General features: G+C 39.4%; 1 protein-coding gene across 1 annotated transcript in view; it reads left to right on the top strand.

Moving 5' to 3' along the window:
• The window catches only part of RASGRP3 (RAS guanyl releasing protein 3), a 69023-nt gene that overhangs the window by 29419 nt on the left and 13829 nt on the right, over positions 1 to 25775 (top strand). The window contains exons 4-13 of the mRNA XM_062573625.1: positions 4481 to 4660; positions 6487 to 6589; positions 7243 to 7305; positions 8617 to 8748; positions 10051 to 10198; positions 12661 to 12834; positions 13148 to 13264; positions 13558 to 13833; positions 21288 to 21365; positions 25637 to 25753. Of these exons, the coding sequence (XP_062429609.1) occupies positions 4591 to 4660; positions 6487 to 6589; positions 7243 to 7305; positions 8617 to 8748; positions 10051 to 10198; positions 12661 to 12834; positions 13148 to 13264; positions 13558 to 13833; positions 21288 to 21365; positions 25637 to 25753 (1278 nt within the window). The 5' untranslated portion in view covers positions 4481 to 4590. The remainder of the gene's footprint in view (positions 1 to 4480; positions 4661 to 6486; positions 6590 to 7242; positions 7306 to 8616; positions 8749 to 10050; positions 10199 to 12660; positions 12835 to 13147; positions 13265 to 13557; positions 13834 to 21287; positions 21366 to 25636; positions 25754 to 25775) is intronic.

Genomic DNA, 25775 nt, shown 5'->3' with positions numbered 1-25775 from the left:
GACTTCTAACCTTTGGGCACATCACTGCAGATGTTTCTGCTTTCCTCCTGACTAGGAAGCGTAATAGCAATAGCATAGCTGTAGCATAGCAGAAATATCAGCAAATAAAGCATGATATACTTGATACATGACTGTGTCCATAGGAATATTATCATTGTATCTATTATCTAAACTAAGGGGATGCCTTTAGACAAAGCCGTAGGTACTGGTGAAGTGCTAAGGCCTATCTTGATCGTATTGCTGCTGCCTCAGCATCCCCCCATTCTTGACTGACCCCCTGAAATCCCTTTCCAGCATGTTGTTGGTGCTTAACAAGACTTGCAGTGCAGTCTGCTGTTTCAGTAGAGGATTGAGAATGAATAGTCAGGTGGTGCAGGAGGGAATGAATGCCACCCGTGTCCTTAATAGCATCTGTTAACCACAGTTAACTGGACAAGATTTATAATTCCATCTCAAGGCAAAAAAAATACTCTTTTAGTTTCATTGTAGTATGCAATCACCTCACTAATCATGTGATCTTACTGAGTTAGCTCTTGTTTTCCTTACCTAGCCTGCCTGACTCATCCTGATACAGTTGGGTGGCCTCTCAGAGTTACACTAGCAGCACCTGGGGACAGAGATTCTGCCCCTTATCTCAGTTTGGAAGCCCTGATGCACCTTTGGCAATCACAGTCAATCTTTTAATAGTATCTGTTTATTTCAATAGCTTTTAATTCTTTACGTGTGGTAGAAGTTAATAATCTGTAGCGGTTATTTATAGTATCTTAAGTGTCACTACATATCTTTATCAGTGAGCAGAGCCATGAATAGTATTAATGGTTTTGCTAGAAATGTAACTCCAAATTCTCATTTCCGTTTTTTATGTATGCCACAAATGGAAACTAGATCTCATACTCTGTTTATTACACTGCCTCTGTCCCAATGCTATTGAGTGCTCTAACACAACCTAGAGCAGTGTTAGCTCTGATTTGGAAGGTGAGTACCACTCTTTACTTCTTCCTGTTTCTTCATGTCCAGGGTCTTGTGTTGGCACTGGTTTTGGACCTTGTACTTTGATCACTTTTTTTCTTTCTGTATCTCTAACCTATCTATTGAATTTCTCCTTTTTTTTTTTCTTTAGACACATAAAAGTCATTTGAGATACCATTTTATAGTAGCACTAATATCAAGTCTAAACAGCAACAAGAACACTAAGCATTTATGAAGCATTCATAATGATACTAGAGGGATTTTGAAATTCTTGTGACTCTCTGTTTTCTTTGAGTAGCTGAATGTCTTCATTTACCATGAATAGTAACAGGGCTGGAAGGCACGAAGTGTTACAGGAGATCAGACCCACTACTTGGGAGGGGACTGCAAAGTATATTTCTATTTTTAAGGGTTTTTTTCTGACTTGAAAAATCTCTCTCTAGAAGTGGTGCTGTGATTTGATACCATCATGGCCCAGTATAGACAAAACTCTTATTGTTTTAATAGAACAATAGTGCTTAATCACACAAATAATGGCTTAGCAATTGTGGTTGTTGGGGTCTGGGATCAAGAAATGTTACATCAGGTTCTGGCCCAGCCGTGGATAAACAGCCCTAGCCAATGCAGCCGGTTTTTTCTCCATAAATTGGCAATGATACATCCTTCCTCTAGAAGCGTTATGAGTGTAAAATCCATTCTTGATCAGATGGGCTGTTTGTGAGGAGTGGATCCTGCTAGCCTCAGGATGAAGGTATATAACAGTTGAGTAGCTGGCATATAGTAATAATAAAAAAGAGCCATGCATTTTTAAGGTGAGCATTACTTGTTGATTACTATATCACTACCTTGATACTGTTCACAGCAGAAGATAGTGACAATGCTATCTTAAGTTATATATTATAGAATATGTTCATACTAACAGAGCTGAAAAGATAGATCAAATCTCTTCCACTCCTGCGTTTCATGCTCAGAAATTTTCAAGGATAGGCAGAAATTGTAATATCTTTTCTCAATTCTGTTTTTAAAGAGTTGACTAAAACAGTATTTTGAAATAACAAATATAAAATTTATGGAGGGATTTATTGCCTATTATTTTTCTCCTCTTGAAAAAACAAAGTCAGCTGCAGTTGGCTTTATGAAAAATCAAGCCATTAACTTAAGCTTAGAGAAGGACACTGGCATGGTCAAAAAAGGCAAACATGCCCCAAGTGGGATTCTAGCAAAATTTAAGTGCCAAGGGACGAAACTGTGGTCTTGAAAAATACTGCTCAGTTGCTGGCTAACCCTCAAAGCACATAAACCAAGCAAATGCGCTGCTTTCTGTACTTTAAATACATGGGAACAAGGGCTGAACCTATTAGTAACCCTGGCTCATGTGTGGCCCAGTCAACGTACTGGAGTCATGAATCTCCCAGCATTTTTTTCTCTGGTCCCCTCAAGACAACTTTCACTTTTGCATGATGACACAGTTTTAGGAAGAAGGGTTGAGGCTGCCCAGCCTAACATAACAGCTAATGCTTAGGACAATTTCTACTGCAGTGATAAGCATAGGTTTGAAGCCAAGGAGTGCTCTGAATCCAGCTTCCCCTATTTTGAGGTGAGTGCTCTTGACTGCCTGCTTTGTTGTGTGAAAGGAGAAGTTTCCCCCTGTTTCATTGCAAATAGGAGCTCAACTTGATTCCTGGAAAAACATATATGTTCCTTCAAGAAGAGGGTCTGCACCATCGAACTTGGTAGGGGAAAGGGTTTTCTTCTAGCTTGGAGTAAGGCACTGCAGAGGCAGAGTTTAAAGCTTGTGTCTTTCTATGCATGTTTGCTGCTGCACATTGAGTGCACTGACTTTTGGAAACTACATGCTCAGTGAGCTGTGCTCATTTAGCACAGAGTCCTGGTTTCCACTTCAGGGCAAAGTGTGTCGTTTCTAATACTCTGTTGGATGGAACCTGAAAGAACTGGCTCTAGGTGCCCCCTTCAAAAGAAGAGTATCTTTGGCTGAATTATGTATATTGAAGGTATCTCAAGCAAAACCCAGCTGCATGCTTAGAGCAACCTGTGCCCTGCAGGACTCTGCAGCTGTGTCTAAAGTGAATTAACCAATGCAGGATGCTTTTCTGGGCACTGGGATGCAATTTCTTCTGCCCTACAGTGTCCCTGACTGGTTACTATTGTCCTGAACGTGTCCCAGGTGCTGGTGGGAGCTAGCACACGCCAGCACTGACTAGTTTGCAGATGCTAGGTTTGGGAGACAAAGAGACATCAGTGCTGTAAAATAAGGGCCGACATGTGCCAATGGGAGCACACTTGGTCGTGGTCACTCAGCCATGCAGACCTGGCCTGAGGAAACAGTGTTTTCTCCTGGGGAAGTGGGAGTTGTGGCAGGATATGCCTGCTCTCATGGTAGGTGAGAGCTGCCAGAGCCTTGTTGGTGCAGTGACATTTAAGAGAGGATCAGGGCGGTTTGGGAAGAGGTGAGGGACAGTAGTCGTAGTGGGACTGAGCTTGCAGGATGAGGTCTGTGACATGGTCAGTTTGAAGAGCTGTGCATCTGTGGGTGGGTTAAAGCAGGGATGTGGGGTGTCGGTGCTTTGCATGACCAATGTTAAAAAGTTGTAATATGTGCAGCACCCTCTAAAAAGAAACTTCCTAAAATTCCTACGGTGCTTCACTTCAAAGGCTGGCTTAGCTCTCCTCTTGGCTTTATTCTAGAAAAGGTGCTGGAGGTGTTTTTGATTTGCCATATTCCAAGCATCAGTTAGGGGTTGGGGCAGTGGGACTTAGTCACAGGTTGATAATGAAATATTGATGTCTTCTTTATGTACAGCTGTACAGCTAGCTCAGAAAACTTGTATAGACTGTTTTCTCTGTCTTTCAAGTAAGTGGATGTTTGATAATTAAATGAAGAGTAGATATTCGATACAATTTAAATGTTTCCATAAGTGTTCAGCTTTCTGTAAGTGTTCAGCTACTGTAGGAAGGTGCATAAAGAAACAAAAGACTGTAGGAATAGATCTTAAGGTCTTTTGAAAATTTTCTTTCTAGTTTATTATTAGCTGTGAACTTCATTAAATGTTTTATGTGGTCTGTGCCAATTAAGAACATTATCGTAAAAAGATATCTACCATGAACCAGTAACCTTAGAAAAAAAAAAAAAGATTTTTGTTGTGCTTTAAACATAAAAGCAAGGTTATTAACAAAATGTGACTTATCAAGTGTAAATAAAATGGCCTGAACAAAATGTGCGTCATTGTACATGCATGCCCTCATTTACCATCTGGTTTCTGTTTTATGACCCTTGCTATGGATTTATTTTGTGCTAGTGGACAAACAATTGAACAACACTTAAAAATACAAGTTGGACCATACTGAAAACTTACGGCAATCTTTCATGTGTTCTGCATTGTGTGGGGGAAAAACAGTTTATAGAACAGATGAACTGACCAGTAAACATTCCACCCTGATAATGCTTTCGTATAGTCATATAATTATAATTTCCTGTCCTTTCTTTCTCCAGGTTTTCCTTGAAGTCCAGTTAAGAATGCAACCAACAATAAAGGGCAGCTGAAGAAGCAATCTGCTGCTTGGTGAAAATGCCTCTTATTTTCTGACAACGATTAAAGGACAATGGGGTCAAACACACTTGGGAAGGCTGCAACGTTAGATGAGCTTTTGAACACTTGTATTGAAATGTTTGGTAGGATTTTTCAATATTCTGCTTTGCTGCTGTTCTTGAAATTCATCATAGGATGAATTTCTTATAATGTAACCCCTGCGGTTCTCTAATTTAGCTGATCTTTCCCTTGGCAAACAGTATTTCTGTTCTGTAAAATTTTCCATAGTTCATTCTGGCCCAGAGTCATATGGGCCAGGATTTTAATCATATGTATAGCATAGTAAATTTTTTATTCTCCAGATAATGCATACTAGTGGATATAGTGTATTTCAAAATGCTAGCCTTTATCAAGAGCAGTGTTTAGTTAAATTATTCAAGGAGTTACCTTTAAAAAAAGTAGGAATTTATTGCTGGCATTGATCATTGTCTTGAGTGGTTACACAGCTGTTTTTCTGACCAGTCCTTACTCTGAAAGGTTTTCCAAATCATCATGTAATAATTGGCAATAATGTGACTCAAGGCTCTTATAATTTTTTCACTCTTATTAAAAAGTGATATACCAGGTCTGAAGGAAAGAATTGATGAAATAGGCCTTGATCCATAACATCATTAATCACGACATGTCACACTGAGGTCAGTTGAGTTCATGGGTATGCTTAAATGCTTTGAATTGGGGCCTAATTCACAAAGCTACTTTTAGATTCTCTTGAAATGCAGGTCAGCTTTTGGTTTAAATGAAGTATTAATTAGTTTTTTTTTTTTTTTTCCCTTGCGAAGAGAAACAAGTATCTGAAAGCTGACAGCGATTACATGATTACAGGCTAGATCTTGCTACTGGGCCTAATACATCCCCATATATCCAGTTTGGTAGACAACTGTAAGAACTGTTCTAAATACTTAATCAAACATAGCAGAGTCCATATATTTCATATTTATTGGAAATCATGCCTCTTCCTTCCATATACACTCTCTTGACAACTGAACTCTTGTGTGTGATTCCTATTTCATACATGCATATCGACTTATTTTTTAGAACAGAAGAAAACAAACGTAAGATTTAAGATACTGAGGCACAGTGATGGTCAGCCAGGCAGCTAGGAACTAATTCTTTCTATAGAGGCTACCTTGCAAAGACACAAGAGTCTCTACTGCAGCTGGAGATCAGACCCTGGGCACAGACATGGCATGTTCCTTTGAAACTGAATTCCTTGAGGCAGATCCCCTTTTTAATAATCTAATTGCTGATATAAAACTGCAATAAAACAAGTATTGTAAGCATATGTACATAAATCATCACACTGGGGGGTGTGGACTTTGGGTGGACTAAAATTAGCATGCAATTTTTATGAACTGTGGTTACTGCGATCAGTCTGATCTTGTATCTTGGGGTCAGCCATCGCTGTTGAAGGTGGAAGGTTTGTTGTTACTTCTACCTCTGACCACTGCCTTTAATTTCTTTTTCTTGTGATATCTTCTTTTGCCATGATTTAGGGTAAAGACAAGTTATAAATGATCCAAGCATTATAGGATTACAAAAAAAAAAAAAAAGTTTATGGAAATCTATTAAAATCAGTTAGTTCCTCTGATTTTGCTTCTGCATGTTCTTTGGATTATTGGTAGTTTCTATAACATTTGCCTTAGTGGGGTCCATGGACTGTTTTTCTCAGTATGGCCTGTTGTCTACTCAACTTTTTTTTTTTTTTCCTTTAAGTACCTAGCACTCCAATGTAACAATAGTTTTCACTAAAAGAGCATTTGTGTGCTTTGGTCTTGTTTCCTACCTATTTGGTGGACAATGAATGAACATTTTTACTTTTAATACTTTGTATTTGACTCCACTTGAAGGATAAAAGCTCCTCACTGGTCATGAAAAATGTAGTTAATTCACCTGTTTCTTTTTTTTACAGATGACAAAGGAAATCGGTGCTCCAGCCATTTGCCAAGAACTTTTCTCTTAATGCACAGGTGGTATCTGCCTTCCACAGAACTGGCTGGCAAGCTTCTGTCCACATATCCTTTCAAGAAGTCTTGCAAATTGACATTAGAATGTTAAAAGCTGATTATTTCTGTGGCTACATGTAAAAAAAAATTCTGTCAATTAATCAGCAACAAACAAGGTTTTGGGATGAGGTTTTTCAGCCTCAAAGCTTGAAGTCTGTGAGCTTCTTTCTGCTGTTTGTTGTGGACATTGTCCATATGTACAAGTTTTCTGAGGTATACTTTGAATTAGCTTTGAAGAAATAGAAAAATATTTCCAAGGAATCTTTTCAAATATGTGATAGCAGATTGGCATCAGACTCTTAGGAACTTTCAGTGAGTGAAGTACCTAAATGTCATTCATGCCTTTTAGAAATTTCTGTAACCATAAATATTGTATGTTTTATTCAGCAGAATATTCAGGAATAGTATAGAGGCATCATTGTGAGGACAAAAAAATGAAATAGCAGCGAAGAAATAGTCTGTATAGCCTAAGATGCTCTGAAAGTGAATGAGAGATGAGAGCATACTATCATTATCTCTAGAAGAAAAGTTTAGTACTGTTTTTATTCAGTTGGTCTAGTGCTTGGGAAAATAACACCCATCTTTTAAAACACTAGACACTGCTGTGGTTAAGAACAACATTGCTAAATCAAGACACACAAAGCTTTCTTTAACTAGTCCACATATAGAGATGCCAGTGGGGAGAACTGCAATGAATTCAGATTAAAAATCTGCTATTTCATGAGGTAAGCATGCTTTTTTCCTCTAGTGTTTTGTTTTTATGCTACTGTGAATACTATCATTATAGTTTCTTTTTCTAAAGATTAAAACTAAACCATGGGAGTGAAACTCTTGATTTTTTTCTTACATCGTCTCCAGTCAGAATGAAGAGGGAGTTTTCTGTGCTTTGAAAACAGTGGTTCAAGTACAACCATCCAGCCTTTAAGACGCTTAACGGCATTCAGCTAAAAAGTTCACTGAAAACTTGCGTTCTGACTTACCTAGTATTTGAGTGTGATGCCTCTTAGAGTGAGGTTAGTTCAGTGCCGTACTGAGGAGAGCCATAGCCCTCCACGTTATTTCCAGATGTAGAGTGGCAGAGGAAGGTTGTCTCTGGGCTGTTGGCTTCAGTTCACATAATGTCCTCAAAATTTGTGACATCAGGAGGGTGTTAGTGATGCCAAAGCTATTACAGGTAGGGTATCCTGATCTTTGTACCAACTGCCTCTGGCCTTGCTGGTATAGGAAAATGTTCACTTTTTGGGTTGTGTTTACATAGAAACATTTCTCTGTAAAAGACAAAGCATGAGTTTTTAAGCTAATGTGGTATGATCCACTTCCCTCAAACAAAGGCTTTTTCCTCCTTCCTTTGGACTAAGTTATCTCAATCTGAAGGAAAGAAAGAGGGGCATTTAAAGAACTGATATCCCTTTCCCCCCACCGCCTTAAATAGCTGAAGAGTGTTCTTGTTTCGTGGCTATCACCGTGGAACATCCATTGAAATCCACACTTTGATTTTCATTGAAAAAGATTGCCTGAGCACAGTGAGTGTCTTATGTAAACAGGGGATAAGTTTTCAAGAATGCAAGTGTCACTTAGGTGTCCCCACAGCATGAGTTCGGGCACATGTGCATCTTCTGATGGGTCAGTTTAAATTGGCGTTTCAAAAGAGTGCTGCTGCATTCTGCTGTGGCAAGTTAACTGAAGGAAAATATACGATAAAATGGCTTTTGCATGACATCATTTATCGTCAGTTGGAATATTTAAGAATTATTTGAGCGTACTGATTCAGTTACTGACAGAGTTGGTGATGAAGCCTTTGTTTTACAGGGTCCATGACTATCTATTTTTAAAGTCTGGAATCTTTCTCTTCAGCATCGTGGATAATTATAGCAGTGATATTTCGGGGTAATCCACCCTCTTTGCTCTAAAGCCAGGGAGTCGGAAATGTTTATCAGTCTTATTGATTTAAATATGAATATGAGCATATATATGTAGCTACTGACTGTTATATCTGAATGCCTGGGCATCTCTGAACTGCTGTCTGTGGATTTCAGATACTGGATTTTGGAATTTCCTGCAGAATTTAACTTGGATCTTGGGCTTATTCAGTTGACTGAAGAGTTTCGAGAAGTGGCCAGCCAGCTCGGATATGAGGATCACATCCATCTCATTGATATCTCCAGCATGTAAGAATGTCATGAGCTTTAACATCTTTCTTTCTGTTCTCTGTAACAACAGAATTCCAATTTTGTAAAAATACAAAAATATTGAGGACGATCTTGATCTTGAGAGCATAAATAAGCAGTTACAGGAAAGATTGTATTCACTTCTAAATTTGAAGTTACCATAAATAAGAAATTTTAATTGCAGTAACACAGTTCAGCTTGTGTTGCAATAAGGAGAAGATTCTTCTTTTCTATATTTTTTAATAAAAATAGGAAAGATACCATTTTCCTGGCTCTGTGGCAAAGCTAATGCAAATTGAGCAATGCATATTATTTTTTCTTACTAATTTTTGTGCAGAATGACAAGCAATGCAGTGACTGGCACATTGTGTAAGTCTTGCATTTTCTCAGGGAAGCTTGAGAGTTCTCTTTCTCTGATCAGTAACCTACTTATTTTTTCTAGCAACTTTCTGTGTATGTCTTTGCTATGATTTAACTGAACAATCTTTAGCGTTCTCAGGTGTAGCTTTCTTGCATCAAAAGGAATCACTCTTACTTCCTTGGCACCCTGAAATATAAGTTACCTTTTTAACTTGTATCTCACGTGATATTGTGTTTTTTCTTTTAAAATGTGGCATATGCATAGTAATCTTTCTTTATTTAAAGATTTGCATAGTGACCTGGAAGGATAGCACAATTAATCTCAGTGAGGGTTGCAAGAAAAATAGCAGTGAAATCACATATTGGCTGTTAAATCTTCATTTTAAAATAATAAATTAGAAACATCTTTCTGCTCTATGAAGTGCTATTACTGTATTTGGGTAGGGATTATTCTATTGGTTGGAAGCAAATGATTTGCCTTTTAATACACACTCTTAATCTTACTGTTTTGTTAGCTGTTTGGCTGACTGTATTTCTGATGTTCCATTATTTCGTGGACCTGTGGGTCTACAGAGTAAAAATAAATCCTTGATGTTATTGAAGTCTCCTTTTTTCTTAATCAGAATTTTATGTGACCTGTTCTTCTTGAAATGTAGTTGCTAAACATTTTTGAATTATCATTTCCTGTACCACAGAAAAGAATACTTTGTTCTTGGGTTCTGGCAGAAACCTACTGCTTTGTATCACTTGCAGTAGTGCCTCTGAAACTCTTATCCTCCGTTATGTGCCTGAACGGGATGTCTTACTCTGAGTATTTGGAATCTGCTGGGTGTCGTAGATCAGATAATTCTTGGTCTGTCTCCTGGTAATTTTATACTACATGTATAAATTGTAGGCTGCACCAAAACAGAACTAAAGATTGTACTTATTTTTCTGTTGCAGTCCTTCCTATGACTGGATGAGAAGAGTTACACAGAGAAAAAGGATTTCCAAGAAAGGAAAAGCCTGCTTGCTGTTTGACCATCTGGAGCCCATTGAGCTAGCTGAACATCTCACTTTTCTGGAGCATAAATCTTTTAGAAGAATTTCTGTAAGAAACCTACAACATTTTCACGTGCAATTAAGAACCTGTCCTTAAAGAGAATGTTTGTATGGTTTAACACTTACAACTTCTTTCCCTCTACATTTCAATGTAGTAAATCTCTACAATCCTTCATATGACATCCATAGATGTGGCTGGACTAGCATTTCCTTGATCATTTTCATGACTGACCATTTTAATCATAGAAATTAATTTTGTGCATAAATTCTGAGCAAGCATTTCTGCTAATAGCTACTGCAGCCGTGTACAGGGATTATTTTGATCAAACTAATATAGCTCAAGTTCTTCAGGTGCTTTTTTTCCCCTTGAGAAAAATAGTTAATTAGTTTTCTGGAAACACTGGAGTCTTTGCATCGAATAATTTTTGAAAAGACTGAATTTTGTATAGTCTTTCTATAGTCTCCATTCACAGTCCTAACCAGTTCTTCAGAAACTCTCTTTTCATTTGCCAACTTAACATCAGGTCCAGGTTCAAGGGACCTCATGCGGTCTCTAGTCCAACCTCCTGCCCAAATCAGAGCCAGCTCTGAGATCAAACTGGGTGCCTCAGGGCCTTATGTGTCTGGAAAATCTCCAATGACAGAGACTGCACAACCACTCTGTGCTCCTCCTCCCTGGGTTGGGTGATCCCCTGCCCTCCCACACTCTCTAGTTCCTTGCAGTGCATTTCTACCTTTGCTGCTGCTGCATCAATCTGATGCTCCTGACACACAATGACTTTCTGATCCGTTCTGCCTGCTCCTGCGTTTTTCCAGCATTCACTGTCCTTTCCATCATTCCCACCTCTGACTCAAGAAAGTCCCAGAATTTATTGCTGTTGGCAGTGTGTTTTTAGCGTTGATGGATAATCTGGGTGGTTTTTGATGAAGAGAAATGAAAGGATGAGGGAGAGAGGGTCTCACTCTTAAAAATCTTGGGAAACTTGGCAGCCATACAGGCTGAGGAGTCCATTTTGCTAGACAGGTCTCACAGAACAGTGGCAGCCAAAGACTCCCATATTAGAAGGGTATGAGGAAATTGCTTTTTTCTCCCCTCCTCCCTTCCCATTACCTGCAACGGCCTCACAGATGTCAAGACTTCTATACTTTGCATCTGGCTCTTGCTGTAAGGTATCCATCCCATTTATCTCACATTTAGTACAGGGTGCAGTTTTGGCTATATGAGCAATGCTAGCTGGCAGTCCATGGCCTTCAAAGACTTTCTGTTGCAGCCTGCAGTGACTCCCTTGCTTCCTAGAGATGCTCATGAGAGACCTCAAAGCCTAAAAGTTGCTAAATGAGCCTGGTATCTCTGACCCAATATGGAAAGCAATTGAGAAATGCTACAGAGAAATAGCTATCATTTACTCAGAGGCATGAGTGAATCCAACTGATCTGTGTAACTCTTACAATCTGTTTAGAAATGTATGAATGCTGCTTATTTTTCAGGGCAGATAAAAGTGGTTTTTTAAAAGCTGTGTAACACCAGTTGTCAAAGATGGTTAGTCTGAATTCTGTCTTTTGTTTTACATATTAAAAAGAAAAAAAAGAGGAGAGAGAAAGGGGAGTAGTAAATTAAAAGTATACGAGCAATGAAATACTGTGTATTGCAGCTTTGAGAGAAGTATCTACTGTATGAGTGCATATGCCATCATATGGCCTCCTATGGCAGGCAATTCTTGATCAGTTAAGAAGACCAAAGAAACCTGGATTGGCTGGGATTACTAGCAAATCCCTACACAAGTAAAAGCTTTATTATAATCTTCTGAAAATCCACTTCGAAAACACAATTGAAAAATATTTCCCAGACATTTAGAGAAATTTAATTCTGAAATCAGTAGCTTTCCCATGTAAAACTGTATCTATGAACACACAAGGATTGAACAGTAACCTCAAAAGGAGCACGATTTAGCAAAACTTAAACTCTTTTTAATACAGAAATTTCTTGAAAAAGGAGAAAAGAATGGCTCTTGGGATGCACTTTAGGCTCCCAAGAAGAGTGACAAAGCTTCTATAGATTTCAGTGGTGCCAAGATTTAATTCAGTCAGGTTGGTCAGGTTGTTGGAAAGGGATGGAAACTCTTATATCTACATGCTTATAACTTGTAGCATTAGAGAATTTCCATAAAATATCATGCCAGTAGAATATGAAGTAAAAACACAGAGATTAAAAAGTAAGTACTGACTAAATTGTGGGAAAGCTGATTTCATGGAGGTAATAATCGTGTTCCTCGTGCTTGTCCATGTATTAACTGACACGCAAACACTAAGTTTTTCTTTTGTTTTTATTTGATTTTACTTGACCAACTTAAAACTCTTAAGAAAGAACTGGTATGCAGCAGGGACTTTTGATAGGATCTGAGTAGTAGTCACTTTCTAAACAAGAGGACTTTTTAAAAGGGAAAATATTAGAAGTTTCACTTTGATTCTTACACCATGCATTTTTTACTGAAAATGCCTTTCTTTTGTTAGTTTACAGACTACCAAAGCTATGTGATCCACGGCTGCTTAGAGAACAATCCCACTTTGGAGAGATCTATTGCTTTATTTAACGGTATCTCCAAATGGGTCCAGCTCATGGTTCTCAGTAAACCAACACCCCAGCAAAGGGCAGAAGTAATCACAAAGTTTATCAATGTTGCACAGGTGAGTCTCACATGTAGATTGTTTTCCTCTGGTAGAAAGCAGTAATTCAGATGGAGACTGCAGAAAACAAATGAACTGGATGCTCTTTTTATTGCTTGCTTGGTGAATAGCCTGCTCAACAGGAGCTAGTCTAATAAAAAATGAAACACTGAACTATTCTCTTATGTCCCGTGGTTTACTCATCTCTGTTTTAGTGGTGATAGGTTGGCTGGCAAAGGTAGGTTGTCTGCCTGAGCTTGTGTTGTGTGACACTGGAGAGCTGCCCAATATACTCCTTTGATCTTTAGTTTTGTGTGATTAATCTCTCCTGCAGAAGCTCCTTCATCTCCAGAACTTCAACACACTGATGGCAGTTGTGGGAGGTCTAAGCCACAGCTCTATTTCTCGCCTGAAAGAAACTCATTCTCATCTGTCTTCAGAAGTCACAAAGGTATGGTGGAATCCACAATGTAAACATATTACACAGAACATCTCCTCTTTGAGGTCTGTTGGGTTCTGCAGTGCGGGTGTTTCACCAGCACAGCACTTGGATCATGGCAAGGTGCCCAAAAGGATTCCTCCTAGTGGAGAAGGATTAGCTCATGGAGATCATCTGTTTGATTGCCTGTGCTGAGGAGGAAATTAGCATCACCAGCACTCTGACATGAGTTGTACTCATTTAAAGCATATTAACGAAATGGTATAAATGTTCTCACAGACACTTGCTTCTGCGGCTTTTTGTAGGACTGGAATGAAATGACGGAGCTGGTCTCTTCCAATGGAAACTACTGCAACTACCGCAAGGCTTTCGCTGACTGCGTTGGCTTCAAAATTCCCATATTAGGAGTTCATTTGAAAGACTTGATTGCGGTCCATGTCATCTTTCCTGACTGGATAGATGACAACAAAGTAAACATAGTGAAAATGCAGCAGCTTTCCATCACCTTGAGTGAACTGGTTTCCCTGCAAACTGCCTCTCATCATTTAGAGCCTAATATGGATTTAATTAACCTGCTAACAGTAAGTGTTGTGCAAATTCTAATTCACTTCAGTTATTCAGAAGTTGAACAGGGGGTCAGCAGGGAGCTGGGGGGTCAATGGGGAGTTAACAGGGTGTTCATATCTATAAAGATAAATGCACTTTGTTGCCTTAGTTTTGTAAAAGGAGAGAGAGAGGATACAAAATAAAAGTGAAGTCGCAGGAGATATGAATAAAGCTGAAGAGAGTTTCATTAGTGGAGTATGTGATGGCTGGATGCCAAAGCAGAAGAAGGGATTGTGTCAAATACTTTTTTAAGAATGACAGAAGGGAGGGTGTTAAGAGAAGTAAACCTCATGTTTTGACTCAGTATTTTAGGCTTATGTCTACTATGCAGAGATCTGATGAGATGTTGATGTGGTTGTGTAAGTGACATTCTTACTTGTGCGTAATTTTGTTTTCTCTTTTCTGTGCTTTGAATTCAATACAGTAGTCTTCCTATCCATTGAATAAACATATTTTTGTATGTTGTTAAACAGCTTCCACCACCCCTCCTTTTTCCCCTCCCCTTTTCCCTTAATAGTGGCTACATTTTGGAGGGATTGAAATGTGCGCATACAGATTAGAGATATGGATTTGAATGACTGATTTCAAATCAAAGAATAGTGAGATTTCAAAGAACATTGAAAAAATCTATTCAAACTTGAAAAATTTTAGCACACACACAGAGTTTTGCTGAGGAAATAAATTCAATGGTTAGTTCTCTGTTTCAAGCTAGTCAAAACCAAAATATTTTGCAGGGATTGTTTTCCTTTAAAGCCCTAACTGACAGGGCTAGAAGCAATTCCTTGTAATTCTCATTTTTTGCTATGTAGGCAACAACTGCCATTTTAATAACTACTACATTTTTCTTTATTTTTAAATATACTGAGGCATACTGCCTGAATCTATAAGCCAAGTCTTGTTTCTATTGAAATTTAGTCTGCTTAGCACTGATATTAAGTGGACCAGTATTTGACCCAGCACCACATTTTTTCAGCTCATGGGCAAAAAATAGTATCTTGAAACTAAGAGTGAACCTGTGAAACCTGAAGAAAAGAATGATGTTTGTTATAAAACAGTTAATGTTGCAAGAAAATAAAAGAAAGCCTCATACTTGTTTAAAAGTAGTCTGAAACATCTCATGTTGGATAAAGGACTTTCTTATATGTAATCATTTTATGGTGTTTCTGTTCTTGTTATTTTAACTTTGTCTTTCAGATCTCTAACCCAGATCAAAACAGAAACTGTTTGCTCTAAGACATTACAATTCTTTATTTAAATGAACTTATAAGTAGACAAGGTCTGTGTGTAACAAGGACAGGTTTGAGAATTTTTCCAGTTTTTCTGCTTATTGTTTTGGATAGCATAAGCTTCTCAAGACCAAGCTTTTCTCCACAGTGTTTTTTTTTCTCTTTTAGATGGCAGAAAAAATTTCGGATCAAAGCCAGGGAAGTAATTTGGATGCATTTGAATAGATGTATCCAGAACAGGCAATGTCTCAGCATTCACTCCCTGGGGAGGTGGGAGCTAAATTGCTGTTTTTCCTCATTCAGGTCAGATATGACCACGGCTGTCTCATTCTAGGTGAATGCCTTGACGAGAGGACTAGTGGGAGGAAACTTTAGAACTTTTTTTTTTCTTTTTTAAGTATTTTACTTTTAAAAGCTCAAAGATATGCCTATCTAGAAATTAAGCAGAGGTTGTAGTTTATGATAGATTTTTGCTGGAACTGCTCAGGTACAGCATTTTGCACTGTAAAGGATGAGGAACATAAGTCTGAGCTTGGACCTGCTATTGGTGTGGATGGACCTGTGGCTTCACTGAAATGGGGAATGGGAAAGGTTTGGGGAATAGGAAAACCTTCTCCAGTTGTACTTTTTATATAGTAAGCTGGGAACCAGTCCTAACCATCATTAGTGGGGCAGTGGGGAAAAGGGATCATTGTCCACTGAAACAACTTTCTAATTAGAAGTGTTGGACTATAAAGACAGATATTTATCTTCCTGCTTTGTTTTAGTAAAGATTGAGAGTTGCTTTCCTAGCTCATGGCTTATCACTCTTTCCCTTTCCTGGTCCCTTTTGAAAGTTCATGGCATCTTACAAGGTTGGCTTTGAGCATAGGGAAGTGGAGCCTCAAACTTCAGAGAACTGAGCAATGAGAAACTGAGCCCAAAAGCACAGAAATTAGACAATGTGAAGTGAGAGATGGAAGCTGAACCACTGCTTACATTTTCCATATGTGTTCTTCTCTCTTTTGGATGATGACCTGTATTTCAGAAGGAGCCAGGTTTTTCAGATTTTTCCAAGACCTTGCAGGTTCATATCCATCATTATATCAGCCTGAGCTGATCTATTTTATCTACCTTTTTATATATAAATATATATATATGTTTTCCTCTTTTTGTTTCCCACATAGTGTTAGGGATTTTATTTGTCTTTATATAATATTTCATAGTATATTTCATTTCCTGGTAGAAGTAGTTGGGTAAAAGGCACTTTTTCACTTACGATGCTCTGATGTATGATGTATTCGTTCCTAGTATAACTCTGCTGACTTCAGTTACTGTTGAGCCAGTCTGCTTGCAGCTAAATGAAACTGCATGCTGCAGATTGCAGACCTGATCGTGAGTTAAAATTAACTTGCACTGCTCCTTTTTGGTTGTTGGGATACATGTCATGAATCATGAACAGGGTGGTGTCTCTTCAGTAGTGATGAAGACAGTCCTCGTTATCCTAAAACCTTCCCTAGGTAATTCTGCCCTCAAGGCAGCCACTGGAAGCATAGTTGTGAGTCAAGTATGTTTGTTAGTGTGGGATTTTTGATTTAATACAGTGACTCCTGGAACGGATAAAACCCAACTTCTACAAAAAGCTCCCGGACCTGGATTTCGGTACATCTCATAATGTTATGAATAGTCTCATTTTCTTCCCGTGTGTAAACTTTGTCCTTATTTGTACCATATGAATAAATTACGGTACATTTTTAACATTGTTAACATTATTAGTGTTCTTAAACAGTAATAATGAACTTACGCAGTAGATGAAATATTTCTGTCTATCTCTCTGTTAGCAAGGAAGTTTTAAATTATAGGCTGGGGTCAGAGAAAGGGGAGAAGAAAAACTAGGATTGCAGCCCAAAGCTGACAAGAACTGCAGACTAAAAATAGTTGACCTTGCTGCATGCAAATGGTCTTTCAGCAGATTTAGCCTCCCTTGCTGCTCCAGTCATCCTCAGTTGTCAGAGGCTGAAGAAATGATAATTCAGTTTTTTGCAATGTTCTCCCTCTTTAATACAAACTCTATAAAAATTTTCTCATCTCTAACGAAGAGAAATTCCCCTTCAAAACTAGTTAATGTGTATAAATGTGCACCGTGCTTTTTCTTTGTGGGTGAATCAGCTCATCCGACTATTTGTTAACTTCCTCTGTTCTCCCATTAAGTCACTTCTATCTGGGCAAGCTTTGCTCTTTTTTTTCTTGCCCTGGGGGCAATGTGTTAGTCTCTTCTCTGGGCTCCATCCCTTACAAGGCTGCTTCTTGCACTGCACTCAGCAAGCACTAACAGTTTGGCCTGTGCTTGCTTGACAAATATATCGCTGGATAGTGGTTTGCCAGGGAGACAACTCACACGACAAGATAAAAGGGGTATCATCTCATGCATTAAGAGGAGATGTGGCTATTTGCTCCTTTTTTTCCTTGGTGGTGGAGGCCTGTCTGCTCCAGTGTGATTGATCTCTTTCAAGGGTTTTGAAAAATGCTGTTTGGGGTGACTCTGTGTTAAGAGCTACAAATAAGACAGCTTAAAAGCTGCGGCGGGGGGCGGGGGTGGTGTGATAGCAAACTTCAGGCCACATGGGCCTGAGTTTACAGGCATTTTTCAGGTGCTGTCATGCATGTAGACCAAAAGGCTGAATGGGGAAAAGGGGAACTTGAATCTCTCTGGCTTCAGTGGCAGTTGCTGAATGATCAGCATTTTGTAAAGTTGGTTCTCTCTTTCTTTTCGTGTCTGCAGAAAAACTCAGAAGCTTGCGCCTCCCCACCCTTCCCCCAATCTCGCGGTCAGCATAAAAATCAGTTCCTAACAAAAGTTTAACTTTGAACAACTACCTGAAACAAGCCAATATTTTGCATTAAAATGAAAATGCCATAAATAAAGCAAGAGTGTGCTGTATGAAGGGTAGTGAGACAAGTGCCAGGTGTGTCATAGGAGACCATGAAAGCTGAGAAAGAGCTTTAAGTGATGCAAGTCTTAACTTGGTCATGTGTAAAGCAGGCTGAATCATCTGGGCAAGACAAATGAATGTGGCATAGCTCAGCTACCAAGGTGCTTAAGCAAAGATAGAATAACTTTTTTGCACACATTTTTTCTTAGTCTGTGTTGTTCTTCCTCCTTTCATGAATTATTGGCCACACTTGTCCCATCTCCATTGACTCACTGACCCAGTTTTGTGCTGGTCCTGGGCCTCTGAAGCCTGCAGCTAAAAAGCAGAAGATGTAAAAGAGAACCTAAGCACATGCTTTTCAGTGCAACAGGGAGGAATGCTATCTCTACTGACATTTTCTTAATTGGAAAACTTATATTTGGAAAGCAAGTTTAGGTGAGTTTGTTACCTGCTGTGCAGTATTTTCACATTGTTTTCATTTCACAACATGAAGAAGTGCCAGTGGTGAAATGTTTCCTCGCTTTCAGCAGAATGGAATTGGCTGTCGATCTTTTTACTACTCTGCAGTGTATTTACACTAACTGTGTCTGAACACATTTGGTGCCACCATTTCCCCCTCACTATTTTTAGGTCTTAACAGCTATTTAACTAACCTGTTCTGAGACTATATGCAAATACCTGGAAAGTACCAGTCATTTGTACAGTCTAGTGAAGAGAGTGAGAAATATCTAAACAATCAAACTGAAAGTCGCCCTCCTCAACTTTTCTTCAGCAAGCTCCATTTCTGAAAAATAGTCATGGCTTTTTTGATTTCCTTCCCTCACCTCCAAAAAACTGCTTGGAAAAATAGGACAACAATGAAAATCGAATTAGAATGGAATCTACCGTCCATTGTAAAAGTTGTCCTCGGAAAATCCTTATTATGTTTTTTCTGTCCCTATAAAACTGTAAGTAAAATACAAGGTGAGAGCTTATATAACTTCTGCTTGGTTGTCATGCTTGTGCATTTTTGCTAGTATTTGAACCTCCTATGCTAGACAATACTTTATCCTCCATTTTTGCTTAGACATTGTGCCTAATGCACTTACAGCCTCTGCTCATTAAAAGGCCAGATAACTCATGGAGGGGAGATACAAACCTGCTCGGTAAATGTTAATCTATTTCCATCCCCAAATACATACCATGCTCATCTTCTCTACTAACAAAACTGTGGTCTTTAGTAGGAACAGGGCAAAGCCTTTCAAATTCAAAACTATGAATTCTGCTGTCAGTCCCAGGCTGATCTGATAAATATAATTTACTCTAGCTGATTTCTAGTTATTTATACCACAAGGGAACCCAAGACTACAATCACCGAATAGCTAAGTAGAATATTAAAACAATATTAGTTGCAGCAATTAGTAGATCTGCATTAATTTTAGGTTAGGCACTTAGGTTTGGGAAAAGGGCGCTGGTTCTGTCTTACCATTACACAAAATTCTGCCTGAATGAAGGTTATTTCTAGATACGATTCTACAATATGTCACTGGTCCTGTTTGTTGCTGCTCCTGCACTCCAGTCTCTTTAAAAATAATTCTCTGTCAGTCATCTACAGTGACTTATAGTGTCACAGTGGTAATTGTCTCTGCCTGCTGTGAAACGTCTTTTAACTTGATCTTAGCTTAATTGGGGATCTGCAAGGTAGATGATGACTTCAAATCATGTCAATTACTCCAAAGCCAATTAACGCAGGGCCAGGAGCACAGGAAACGTGCAACGGTCGCTTCCTCTCACTGCATGACGTTAGCCACAGGGCTGATTATTTTTCTCCTCCATCACACTGAGCAAGGAGGAGTTTACTGCCCATCTGCATCAGCTCTAGACCACAGCTGCCAAAGTAAAAAGAAACCCAAACAATTTCATTTTACTTTTACTGTATTTGTGTCCCTTCTTTTCTCTCCTCTAGTCTGGGAAAAGAATGGGCACGTGGAAGAAACAGCATGAAATAGTGAGAGGGGACTGGGGATAGGCAAAGCTGGACTGGAGTAACGGGGATTGCTGCTCATGGCAGGAGACCTTGGTTGTGTCAACAGCGAGGTCAAACCTGGCCTGGGTCTTGCAGGCCTGCATCTGTGCTCGGCTCTTGGCCAGCACTTTCCAAAGAGGCTTTCCACCTCCGCGCGTCGGTGCGTGGTCTCTTCTCTGTAGAAGAGCTGCAGTAGTCTGGCCCCTTTTCAGGCCAAGAGAAATCATGAAATTTCTTTGGAACACAATGTGAATCAATGTGAATTATTCCTAGTATTTTCTTCATATGTTTAATAGACTTTTAAGGTGTCATTACCAACTTCTACATTGGGAGAGTTAGAGAGCAACAGATATTTCCCTTTTGGGTCTTGACAGAATTAAAGGACCTGTAGTAATGGCATGTGATTGACAAATCACATGTTTATAGTAAGAAAAAGTGGTCTGTTCTGGCTTTCTCTGCCTGTTCTAGAAGAAACTCGTGTAGTAACAGGAACTGTGGTAAAACTCTAGAAATTCTGCAAATTGCATCCTCAACTATTAATCCTGACAGCCTGGACTTGTTCACCCATTTAGTCAGTACATGAATAGAAACAGATCATAAGGTCTACCTAGCCAGGCAGAATAGCTTGAATTTTGAACAGTAATGGTCAAGCATTTGCCTAAAATCTGTTTGTGGCAATTTGCTGGCAGGCAGGTTTGCATTAAACATTTTAAAATGTTCCATTTCAGCACACTAAAAGGGGGTTGTGGAATAACCCCCCCCCAAACTCTAAATGAAGCGAGTGTTCTGTTGCAAATAGCTCACCAAATTTTAAACAGCTTTTATGAGGGTATTTATGTTTGTATTATGTTTGTATTGATGATGTATGTGTTACTGAGCCCTTTTAAAACTTCTTTCCTGCAGTCTGTGTGCTCACAGGCCCATTTCTCTGAGATCTCTCATGATCTTAGAGCTGCTGAAAGCGTTTTGTGTAGGGACGATCCTCTGCAATCCTTCGGCAAAGATCAACACGCAGCCCCTCTAACTCGACATGTCACGGTGTGGACTGTGACAGCCCCCAAATCCAACACATCTGTGGACGGGTTTAGGTGTGGGCTCGGCGATGTGGGTTACGGGAGCCCCAGTGAAAAGCTGCTTTCCCAGCAGCTCTAAACCACTTCTCTAGGCATCCTTAGCAGCAAAACTTCTGTTTAGTTTCAATGGGAGGTGTATCTTCACTAGCATCCCCGTCTTATCCGAGCTGGTCTAGTAAATATTACTGTTCTTTCCCTATTTCTTGCCCCTAGCTGTCCCTGGACCTCTATCATACTGAAGATGACATTTACAAGCTCTCGCTGGTGCTGGAACCAAGGACCTGCAAATCAGTAAGTCACCTTTTACTGCCTTTGGATGTATTAGTTACTTTGTCTGCATGGGTTTAGGTTAATATAAAGTAATTAGATTATATTTTTGAATGCCATTTAATAGGTTCCCTTATTCATGTATGCTGAAAGCCTTTTAACATGTATGCTCATCTAGTAAATAGAGTTATTATTTATAAGTTTTAATGGGCATTAGGAGAGGTAAGTAGTGAAATGTGCCAATCTTCAGTATTCATTATTTTTCAACAAAACCTCTGTAAGTCCAGAAAACATAGTTGCACTTTATATGAAAATACCCTTAACAGCTTCTATCAATTGTCCATTGATTCACTTGCTGGATGCTAGTGCAGTTATATAAAACAACACCAAGTCCAAAGATTTCTTTCAGGTAAGCCACAGCATTAGCTGCATTTTTTTAAAAACTGTTTGCTTGTGTGGAATTAACTGTACGTTGGGCTCTCAAGCAATGTTAAAACATTTCAGAATATACAGTATTTTTTTAATATGCACATCTTATCCTATCTGAAGAGAAGTAACTAAAGCTAATGCTGCATTGGTGCATTATGTATTATGCTGTGAAAGTTTGAGAACATAGATAAATCTCATAAATAATAGCTGAATTTTCATTTGAAGTATTACTAACTCTCCTATTGCCAAAGTTATGGAACTCCTCTGCCCTGCGGGCATTTCTAGGCGAGCATTAACATCCTTATGGCCTGTCAGATCTGGCAGTTGGCTCTGTCAAGCTGAGCACTCTCAAGGCTGACAGCAACACAAACTAAGGGAGGCAGAGAGGGCTTAGCAAAATGTGAGAGTGGAGTCCAGTAGTCTGAGATGACTTTTTACATTTTTGAAGTATTCTTAAAAGCAAGCAAGAAAACAAAGCCACTTCTCGGGCTTTAAGTGGAGTTTCTCACTCTTGGAGACCAGCTTGGAGACTGCATGCATGCTTTCAGCGGGGGGTGATGACTGATACTAAAAAAGCTATTGAATATTTCAATATTCAACCCTAATTCAGTCTGAACACCTGGAATTTCTTTTCTGAGTCTGCAGTCTTTGATGGATATGGTTTGATCACAACAGTCCCCATTTGCTGTGGTCATTCTGTCCCCCTCGTGTTTCCGTTACTGCCAGCAGTGACTGCAGTGTTGAGTTGTTACGGCTCTGTGCTGGAGATGGATTCATAGGCCACTATTGTAACTGAGGAAAATAAACACATTGTTGCTTTATTCTCTGGCCTTAGCTTTAAGAAGGACAAAGTCAACATGGAGTAGTGCTTTGAACTTTAACAGTACCCATCAATAGTTGGAGATTTCTGCACCATAATCAATAAATAACCAGTGACATTCAGCTGTTGCAGCGCTGTGATGGGTAAAAAGCTACAGCTGAATAAGCAGACGCCCAGCTGTTCAAGGCATGCTTCTCTTTGTTGACGTGCCAAAACACACAAGACATTTTACAGGGGAAAGAACTTGTAGAGCTTTTACACATGCAAAAAATTGTCAAAGGAGTCATGACAGTGTAGTTACAGAGTTACAACCACTCTTTGGTTTCTGGTGTGCAGTTCCCATGTGGGTGCACTGCGGAGGACGTGTCCTGTGCTGCTGCGGTCGTTCTCCAGGTGAATGGGGAGATACGGTCCCTCATTCTGTGAGCCTGCCTTCAAAATGGGCTTGAGCAAAACTTCCTCTGTGGTAAAACTGGAAATAAGCTCTTTGGTCAGCGTAGCATCCTTAACAAATTACTGAAGCCCGACCACCAGTTACAGTGCAGCATCTCCCTCTGTTGCGCTGGCGGCTTTTGCCCGTGTGTTAGTTACCTCCTTGCTGTGCACTTCCCCCTGGACAGCTACTGGCTAGCAGATGACTCTGCCTAGCGCAGTTACGCCAGCGAAAATGCACTCGTGTAAGTTGTTTGCTTGTGAGAGGGATTAGTTTCAACATCAAAATATGCAGATAGTTGCATCCATCTGGAAATGCTTTTTCAGTCTGGGTTACCATTACCCTTATGGTGGTAAAACAGGCAGGAGATACAGCCTGAATCACAAAATGTTGGCCAGATGCAATGTTTCTGATGGTTCAGCAAACTCAGCTAGATGGTCTCTGAATGCTGGTTAGTACTTTTCCTCCTTATAGCCTGTATTTCAAATATATAAACTAAGAGTGCAGTTGTTCATATGAGTCTGTGAGTGAAATAGGAGGAGTAATAGGAAATAATTTGTCCAATTAGCTACAGTTATTTTGAGGGAATGAACTTGTTAAAACATCTATCCATTTTCCTGTGCTTATTGGAGTGACAGTAACATAAAGGATTCTTTGAGATATGGTAAAAAACATAAAAATGAAATGAGAGTTCAAATTAAATAGCCCAGAAGAAGGAGGAATGCTCCACTGAATTGAGATTCTTTCTGCCTTTCTGCATTGAAGTCAACAGGAGTTAAAAGCTTTCTGTGAGGACTTGGTAGTCTAGCATCACTCTGTTAAGCTGATATTTTGAGACCATTTAGTCTAATAATTTTTCAAAAGAAAGGACACATCAAATCTCTTTGACCATAGCTGTAAGAATGCCACAATATCAGCATGTAACATGTTGCTATATAACATGTTATCTTTAAAAAATTGCTTAATTTCGGCATGTTTTAGAGCAAAAAAAAAAAAAAATTGCTAGCATTTGGGTCCAAAAAATTTGGGTCCTGTCTGGTAGCATATTAGTTTTAGGATTAAGAAGTTCTGTAAATGCTTTTAGCATGTAGAGGTGGATGTTCAGGTTCACTGAATTTTGTGTTGGAAATTAATTCTGTGGATATAAGGATTTCTTCTTCTTAAATTTACCTGGGCAGATTCGTATAATGAGTCAAGAGCCATTGCGGAACTGGTAAAAGCAGTGTTGATAAATTGAAAAAGGAAAAGCCAAATGAATGAAGCAACCCATTAACATCCTCTGGGTTTATTTCTACCAAATATGGTAGAGTATCTATGACTATTTTTCCTCCCCATGTCAAAGTCTACAATACATTTGTTATACATAATAACTGTTAATTTTTTAGGTAGCTTAATTACTACCCCAGCAATGCATACCAATTAATAGGGTGTCTGACAACTAGTGGGACTCAGATTTATTGCTCATCAGCTAGTACTGGGGCTTTCTGAGCCTGTGGACTGTCTCACTTCCCAGTCCAAATCATGCTGAATTTTTTCTACTTGACACTGTTTCGTCTGCTGGATGTTCAGTGGCAGATGCAGGAAATTACCAGAGTGCCTTACGGCATTTTCCATATCAACTGATGATTTTTGAAGCCTTACTTGAAAATGCATTCAAGTTTGTCTTATATTTTCTACTTGAACAAGCCTAGCTGCATGCCAGAGCTTTTCTCAAAGCATCTTAGTCACGTGGAGTGAGTCAGGCTGCGTGCTCTGTGTATTGAGTGAGCTGTCAGCTCAGCTACCATTCAGTCAGGGCCAAGATATTTTCAAAATAAAATAGTCTGACTGGTCCTTTCTGGAAAGAAAGTCAAAGGTTAGCCCCTTTCTGCTCAGGCTGCCTGGGTGGATTAAGCTATGCGTCCTGGCCTGTTGTGAATTTGCTCCAGTCCCTGCCCAGAAAGATTTAGGTTTTGTTCAACTACAGTGTTGGCATTTTCCCTGCCACGTTGTCGTAGTACATCTTGGCTGAAATCTGGTGCAATTCCTATGCACAATCCTGGCCGTGCTTTTGCATGCTGCCGACTTCTTTGTGCTGCACCCAGAGGAGGTATTATCTTCTCTAGACCTCCTCAGTCCCTTGAGTGGCTCCTGGACACATCTCCTCAGGGCAGGGAGCTTGCTGCTGGTTGTCTCGTGATGATAAGTTCCTCTAGGGACTGCACTGGGAAGGGAACAATCAGGTTTGTGTGTTTGGCTTACATGATTCCTATTTCCAATTTCTGTTGTGTCCAAAGATCCTCCTTCCTTTCCCCTCTTCTTTCGAGTCTAGTTCCTGTTAAGCCCTCTGGAGATGACAGTGAGAAAAGACTGCATTTGTTTTGCTTCTGACCTCTACTTAGTGCTTCTTCTAACAACATAGCTTCAAGGTGCCTGAGTGAGAGCAACCAAAGCTGTTAGCAAGGGCAAGCACTCCTTTAAAACCTTGCCTGATGTTTTGCTAAGCCCATTTTTCAGCATGGAGATGTGTTTTCAGTAGGTTGTGGTTGTAGCTCTGGCATGTAGTGCATCTTATAACAAATATAATTTTATAATTCAGACTTGAAAATCTTTGTGTTCTGATTCATCTCTCAGCAGCCTACCTCCCCGACGACTCCAAACAAGCCAGTGGTGCCACTGGAGTGGGCATCTGGAGTGGTACCAAAACCCGACCCTACGGTCATTAACAAGCATATAAGGAAGTTGGTGGACGTAAGTGTTTCGAAGAATATAA

The sequence above is a fragment of the Rhea pennata genome, chromosome 3 (genome assembly GCF_028389875.1).
Source record: "Rhea pennata isolate bPtePen1 chromosome 3, bPtePen1.pri, whole genome shotgun sequence".
Lineage (NCBI taxonomy): Eukaryota > Metazoa > Chordata > Aves > Rheiformes > Rheidae > Rhea > Rhea pennata.
This window is presented reverse-complemented; position numbering and strand designations above follow the sequence as displayed.